Source organism: Montipora capricornis, chromosome 1 (genome assembly GCF_036669925.1).
Source record: "Montipora capricornis isolate CH-2021 chromosome 1, ASM3666992v2, whole genome shotgun sequence".
Lineage (NCBI taxonomy): Eukaryota > Metazoa > Cnidaria > Anthozoa > Scleractinia > Acroporidae > Montipora > Montipora capricornis.
In genome coordinates, this window is record NC_090883.1 from 20,247,020 (window position 1) to 20,254,519 (window position 7,500).

At 41.3% G+C, this 7,500-nt stretch overlaps 2 protein-coding genes across 2 annotated transcripts in view; one reads left to right on the forward strand and one right to left on the reverse strand.

Moving 5' to 3' along the window:
* The window catches only part of LOC138022577 (uncharacterized), a 13,488-nt gene extending 13,148 nt beyond the window's left edge, over positions 1–340 (forward strand). Inside the window, exon 7 of the mRNA XM_068869669.1 lies at positions 1–340. This exon is cut by the window's left edge and continues 300 nt beyond it. The gene's annotated coding sequence lies outside the window, so the exon portion shown is untranslated.
* A 612-nt stretch (positions 341–952) lies between these two features.
* On the reverse strand, positions 953–3,350 carry LOC138060006 (uncharacterized). The gene is made up of 2 exons (XM_068905680.1): positions 2,872–3,350; positions 953–1,890 (listed from the first exon to the last, which is right to left on the reverse strand). Exons 1-2 carry the CDS (start codon positions 3,348–3,350, stop codon positions 1,026–1,028), a joined length of 1,344 nt encoding a protein of 447 aa, XP_068761781.1. The 3' UTR covers positions 953–1,025.
* Positions 3,351–7,500: the final 4,150 nt, after the last annotated feature.

The window sequence follows — 7,500 nt, forward strand, 5'->3', positions numbered from 1 at the left end:
TTGGTACGATAAATCTGCCCACTGATTTGCATACATGTTGCTATTTTTGCCTGAAGGGAACTCTCTTGTGCTCTGCACAATTTACTCAAACTGGCCGGTGTTTGTCACACGATAGAGGTTTTGATAGGCCAAGACCGATATGACGTTTGGGGTGGCACACGCTATCTTGCATTCCTGTTTTCAAACGGTTTTTCGCGTTACAAAGGAGTGCGGTTTCAACCTATGCCTTGTCACTAGCTCCGCCATGCATTAAACTGGGCAGCATTTTCCATCTTGGGATGGTAAAATGATATATTTAACGAATAATTTGCTGAATAATAAAGGAAATTTTTAGGAAAAATAATGGGTCTTGGTTACACTTTGATGACAAGAACGTGCATGTTTATCAGGATTATGTACTAAAACTGAAACTTTTGGAAAATAACTAGAAGCCATGAGCTATGTTATTCAAGTCATCTACTGAAAACCGTTGTTGAATAATTAGTGGCTGCAACCCAGGCGCCAACCAGTTCCTTGAACCTACAATCTCATATGGATGAAGCTTCATTGTTTTTGTGTGCCCTTTTTATGATTATGTCCTGGTGCCCCTGCCCTGCCCAGCCCTGCCCAGCCCTGCCCAGCCCTTTGCAGAAATCTCGAATATATTCAACTCGGCTTTGCTCGTAATTTGCATTTGGCCAAAGGTAATAGAACAGATGTAGAGTGATGACGATAAATTTTATTTCTGATAGAGATCAGTCTCTCTGAACGTTATATGCTTCAGAAAGAATCCGACGAGTCAAAAGTTCATGTGCTGTGTTTTGCGATTTGATGGCCTTTTAACAAAAACTAGCTTCAGTGCAACACAAAGTGCATGCTTCCTGTCGCTGTGTTTGTGATGCAAATGTGCTTGCAGGGAGGTTTTAGGCACAAAGAAACAGGCAAGCATCTATGGAATTTCATTGTTCACGTTTGATGTCGGGGACAGCAAAATCGTGTAGTTAACCGAACTCTTCTCAGATTCTGTTCTTGCCGGGAGAAACTGATCAACAGCCCCTTTTGCCATTTCCTTGTCTAAACCTTGCGCAGTCCATAGCCCGCTTTCGGTTGGTATTACAACAATGCTTTTGAACCATTGCCGCGTGCGCACGCTTCAGATTTTTCTTCGTATCTTGTCGTTTAGTCTTTTTCTCCGCTGCCGCGCGACACTTGTCCTCACTGAAACCCTTGCTAAGCAAGGTTAAATAGCAGTCGCACTTGGGCTCTCCAGTTATCTCGGTGCGGCCGTTCGAGTGAACCTCAGGTTCTTGTTTCTTGCAAAAATACTTCCGGCTACAAGACAGGAACTGCAAAAGCTGAGCCCACAAAAAGATGGCAACCTGCGGCACGCGGTAACCAATTCTTGATGTCATCTCGCAGATGTCACTGATTACCGAAATCGCAGGCTGTGCAAGCCAGTTAGATTTTTCTCCATTTTGCTGAATTTTTTCATAATCCGCTGGCCCTTCGTCTTGTTGTTGCCCGATCCATTCCAATGCAAGCAACGGTACGGGATTGCGCGTGGGCTCAGAAGTAACAACCGGATGATCAGCACACGGTACCTCAAACTTTACAAGGGAATTGCTTTTTGGTCGATTCTTAACAAATTTGCACACATGATCCTTCGCCACAGTTACACACAGTGGCTCCTGCAGGGCGTCCCCCATTCTTACTACAAGTTCCAAGCTTTGTTTTCGATTTAGGTTCTTTAGGTCACTCAACAGTTGTATCAAAGGCGAAGGATCGTACTTCACAAGTGACTTGCACGTGTTCAGATCATCAACCAGCCAATGCGCATGCTTGGAATGCAGTTTCATTGGTTCGATGACTTGCGTACAACGTCCTACTTGAATTGTCACAGGTGACCTGGGGCTGAAAAATACAACAATTAATTGTCTATGGAAGTGAAAGGATTATGACTGAGCATAGACCATCTCAATGAATGGGACCACGGAGACTCGATGAAACAATTCGGCTTCATTCCTTTTACATGATTTCAGTTCAACTCGCAAAAATTAGATTTCAAGAATAGCTCGCAGTTGAAATTAAGTAGCGATGCTTTCTGTTTATGAACATTGAGGTCAAATTTCTATTGATATTCAAAAGTGTCAATTACCGAAAAGAAGACGTCATTGTTTGAACATCCATAACAACCTGGTTAGCACATTTATAAGCTAGTCAAAAATTGTGACGGAGCGAAAGCGCAGAGTCGAGGATCAGGTGGGATGATTAGCATTCTTTTTTTTTTTGTTAAAAAACAAAAGAAAATACAAATTATTCCCTCGAAGCTTGACTCTGTTAGTTTGCCCGCGCAGAAATGGAAACAAGCATGTTACGATGCTTTACGTAACGACGAAAATTGGTGAAACAGGGAATTTTAGACAAGCACAAATGACGAAGATTCCTAGAATCTACAAATAGCATTAGTGGAAAGCTAGCCAAGTGTTGCTCCACTACTATCTGAATCATGTTCCCTGGACGAGATAAACGGCCACAATCATGGTCGAAATTCCTTGGGACAGTCACGCAAAACTGGTATACGTACTTATCGATGATTTGACCATTACTCCCAAAAGCAGTGCTATATTTTAAAAGTCTGTTACATGTGCCCCCTCCCCCACCCAATGCAATGTTAAAGGTCAGAAAAAATCGCGGGGATGTGTTTTCAACATTGTATGTGGGATGGGGGGAGGGGAGAACGTGTACTTTGAATCTCTTGGGCATCTTTGTTTTGCGCGTACGTAAAGAGCGCAAGTGCACTTTTGTCCATGAACAATAGGACAATAGTACAGTGGGGAAGGACAAGAAAGCATGAAAATATTTATGTATTTTAATTGTTACATGTCAACTTACCTTTGAACCTTCACACGTGGGAATGCAGTATTTCCCAGGGTACCAAGAAGCTGTGGATCTTTCATCATCATTGTTTTTAACCAGCAATTAAATTGTTGCAGTCTTTCCAAATTTCGCATATCCTCCGCATCAAATACCGCCGCCCTTAGCCTCAACGGATGTTCAATTCTATACGGCAGTACCAATCGTCGTGCTTGCAATCGAGAGATCATTTTGCCGTGAACGAACTTTTGACATTTCTTGATGTTGTTTAAGCTTTTTCTGATTCCCTTATCCTTGTGAGCCGAGAGCAACTTTTCTCCGTCCCGACAGATAACTGGAACCACAACATAGTCTTTCAAGAACTCGCCGTCGTTATTGGTCAATTCGATATCTATCAACAGCCAATCGCCTTCTTCCGACTCGTTCACAAAACACTCCAAGGATGGATTTCGGCCTGCTTCCTCCGAGTACAGCCATTTTCCGAGGAAACTTATCATCACCGATCCAGATTACAATACCCTGGCTGTCTCCTTTGAAGAAGAATGTCAAATTGATAACTAATTAGTGATAATTAATGCTTTTCCGCGCTGTCAAAGTTCTAATTTATAATTAAAGAACGCGGTTGACTGTGACGTAATCAATGGAAGAAATTGCCTATTTGTGACGCTGCTGTCAGAGAAACCTTTCTCGACCAAGGTCCTTTTCTCGATGAATCCTTGTCACTAGATCGGGATTTTTGTTACTTTTAAAGAAGAGCTGCTTACTTTAAACTCGTCATAAAAAGAGAAGAAAAGAAATAAGAGGCTTAACGTAGCCTACACTATGTCCGACGTAAGTTTAGCCTACTTTTTACTGCATAGAGGAGCTCCGCGCGCGCCGAGCACCATTTTTAAGAAAATATGGTAACCCATCCCACGCGAGAAATCTTGGTTTTATAGCCATGACGTCATCGACAGTACGTACGTACGTCCAGCCCTCCATGTATGCCAATGTTACCAGTATCATGCTAGTTTAGAGCATACATCTTTGATGTTGGACATTCATGTTTTGATCAAATGACAACTGTCAGAACAAGACACACGAGACCACATCGCGGGTTCAAGCTTAGAGCTCACGAGGTCAACTGTTTTTTTTTTAAGTTGACTGCTGACCAGGTACTGGTTTTCAATTGGATTCCAGGTTCAACCCAGGTTAACTCACCTAAACATAAGCGAGGCTTCACTTTTCGCGCGCTTTCTGTGGCTCGACGCGGCCCCACGGCCATACTACATCAACTATAGTTCTTACACAGTCAACGCTTTTCTTGTTCAGGTGGAAAACGGTTTGGAAGATGTTTTCTTTCTGCATTTTTCTCTGGTTTCAATCCAGTTTAACATATCATGATATCTGTGGTCCACACTGGTGGCTACGCAGTTATTTAAGTCAAGCATCGTAGGGATATAAACTTAAAGCTGAGTGTTTATTTTTAATTTGCTTAGAGCTGCTTTTTTCTCTGTATTGCAATTCTTGGCATATCTTTAGAAGCTCTGACGAGGTTACATAATGCCTGGAGGACCTATGTCTAGAACAGAAACGAAAGGAGAACGACAACGACAAAACAGAATACCAGTAATAGCTCATACTTAGTGGAAGAAGTTACTCCACGAATTCTTACCTTGGGCACTAAACCGTTTGTTATTTTTACGGATGCGTATTTTGAAAAGGTGGTTTATGGGTTCTTCCTTTGTTCAGGAATGAGAATCGAATTTTTATTGTCAACTGGAATTAAATAACAATTATCTGTACTCTTTTGGACATAAAGAAAAAGTTGATTTGTTTGTTTGTTTTCCTCTAAAATGCGAGCGAACAAGTGCTTTTTTAATCCGTTTGCCCAACTGGTTTTCGTTGTGCCTTGACAGTGAGAAGAAAATTGTGCCCTTATGTTATAAAGACGTAGTCGCAATACATTCTCGTAAAATTAGGGGGAAATCTCACTAGCTTGTGTTTTCGGAAGTTTGTTTAAAGCACCTAAACGTTATTGAAGTGTTGGAGCGGATCTTGTTTGAAGTTAGTCCTTTCTTGGTTGCCTTGCCGTATTTTGCCGATTCTTGTTCCAACCTGGCGTGTTTCAATGAAATACATCAAAATGTGGATGATTTCGTTTTCAGAGATAAAGTGGAATAAAGTACATCAGTAAAACTCTTCTTTGACCTTGAACGGACAATTTCTTTTTTACGGCTTCTAATTTTAGCGTGATTCCTATTCGCTGGCTATTGACAATTGACTATGAAATGGCTTTTTTCCTTTCCATTCAATAGTTGAGGGTGTACTTGTTTTCCTTTAAAACTCATGTGGTTCAAGAAAAATTCACTGCCAAACTGGTGAATTCCAAAGTAAATTTCACTCGAAAAACTGATATCGTACTCATCGCTTCGTAATTCATGCAATATCGCTTTGTTAGCGTAAAATTTACCGTGGAATTCACTAGTTAGGCAATGAATTTTTCTATAGAAGAAAGCAAAGGAAATGATTTAATTATTAAAGTAGCAAGCGGAAACATCAAAACGCGGACAATTCGAAACCTTTTGGGTCGATTGTTAAAACATATTTTAGACAATGTTTAACAAAACCGCGTTCTAAGCCATTTTCAATATTGCCAACAATCATATCGAAGTATTGTGTGCTGCTGATGGTAACAAGAAGGTTTGCATACCAGGCTAGAAAGCAATTTATTTACTTAAAATATACCGCTCATAAACAGATTTGGAGGTCCACTGATTGTCTTAAATCGCGGCCTAAGTTAGACTTTGTTTAAATAACTGGCCCTTTATTTTCACTAACCCTACAGGCAGTAAGAATAAATAATCATGGAGCTCCGCTTTTAGGCTTGGCTAAATCTATATATTAGTTCAATGCTTCTCATGTCCATGTCAATGGTCCCATACAGTAATGCTCTATTTTTTTTTTCTTCCTTTGTGATAGGCGTAATTTTAGCTGTTGTTCATTTATATCTAAATCGTAGTTTTGCCATCTGTTCCGCGGTAATACTCAGTTTATAGCTTTTTCATTCCCAACCCCAGGCCTCGCTCCGTACAGGTGTAAAACGGCTGTACTCGTCAAGTGGTGCGAAGAGCTGTTCACATCTATTGCAATCCGCGTTGATTTCACACACACTAGCATCTGATAAACAGGTTCAAGGCCTCACAAGTAACCATGAAAATCATACGAAAGTATCCGATTAAGGGTGCTGAAATTGCGCTCAGGAATTTGCATAATTACTATAAGAAATGTTGGACACTGCCTTATCTGAACGTCTAACGTTCACTCAAAACTTGATAAAGACGTTTCGACCGCAATCCTTCGGTCATCCTCGGTTTGAATAAGCGACAGCTTCATTTGCCGTATGAGCGTGACTACAAGCACACGTGATCTCTGCGCGAGGCGAGGCATTATGCAAGTGAAACATAAATGCCAGGAATTTCTATACGTTCATTCCCCGCATTCTGGTCTCTCTTTGAATGCCGAACTTCCAGGAAAAGTCTCTTGTGATAGTCAACTGCCTTGTCAACTATAGTGGTGTGGTCAAAGTCAATATTATGGCCAAATTGGTTTGCGTGTCGCTCTTCTATGTTCACGAAGCCTGGTGGTCAGTGCTCTGTCCGTTTGGCCATAATATGCGAAATCGCAATCAAGGCAGTTTACTTTGTATACTATACATTGAGAGTGAAACAGGGTTGGTTTGTCCTTTGGTCTTGAAAAGATTGTGCGTAAAGTGCTGAATGGTTAATTTAAAACCAACTTTGACTCCGCTGTTACGTAGCACTCTCGACACTCTTTCTGTTACGCCTTTCACGTAGGGTAGGACAACAAATGGTGTTGTTACTTCATTTGCAGTGTTGTTAGTGTTGGAGTCGCGATGCCTGGCTTTGCGAGCGGAGTCCCATTTCTTGATAAACATACCATTTCTGTGGTAAAAATCTTGGAAGAATCGCAAGCCTGAGACAACTCGTAACATTTCCAAGGAACAACTCAAAGCAATAATGAACCTTAAACAGGATCCATCCCCTACCATTGTACCAGCCGACAAGGGCAGGTCCGTAGTCGTTATGAACACGAGTGATTACAAAAGTAAAATCAACACTGTGTTAAATGATAACAATACGTACGAGAAGATTACGGACAAACGCAGGAATCCAACCTCACGAGTTGAAAAGGGCCTTAATCACTTGCTGTCCGAAATAAAGTCTAGTCCTTGCATTGATGACCACGATAAAGCCCAACTGGATCCTAAGCTATATCGCCAACTCCACAGCACGGACGCTACCTCTGCAGCCGTCTATGGCCTCCCCAAGATCCACAAAGTCAGCGTACCTCTTCGTCCAATTACTAGTTGTGTCAACTCTCCAACGTAAAACCTATCGAAATACTTAGGGCGCGTTCGATTGACCCTATTCCGGAAAAAGAATATGTCGAGTGATGATTAAAATAGTATGTTTGGCGCGTTTCGAAGCTGCAAGGATGATAAAAATATGTTATAATAACATTTTAGCAAATGTTTGGCAATTTTAATGTGAATCTCCGCAAAAACGAAGGATTTCCAACTTGTATTCTATGTATTCCTATTCGGGAATACGGTGAATCGAACGCACCCTTAGTTTCGATTTTATC

Bases quoted from the DNA above. Each gene is read 5' to 3' on its own strand.
- LOC138060006 (XM_068905680.1), bottom strand. From the start codon at position 3,350: ATGATAAGTTTCCTCGGAAAATGGCTGTACTCGGAGGAAGCAGGCCGA. The intron at 1,891-2,871 runs GTAAGTTGACAT...TGTATTTTTCAG, and splicing joins CCACGTGTGAAGGTTCAAAG to CCCCAGGTCACCTGTGACAA.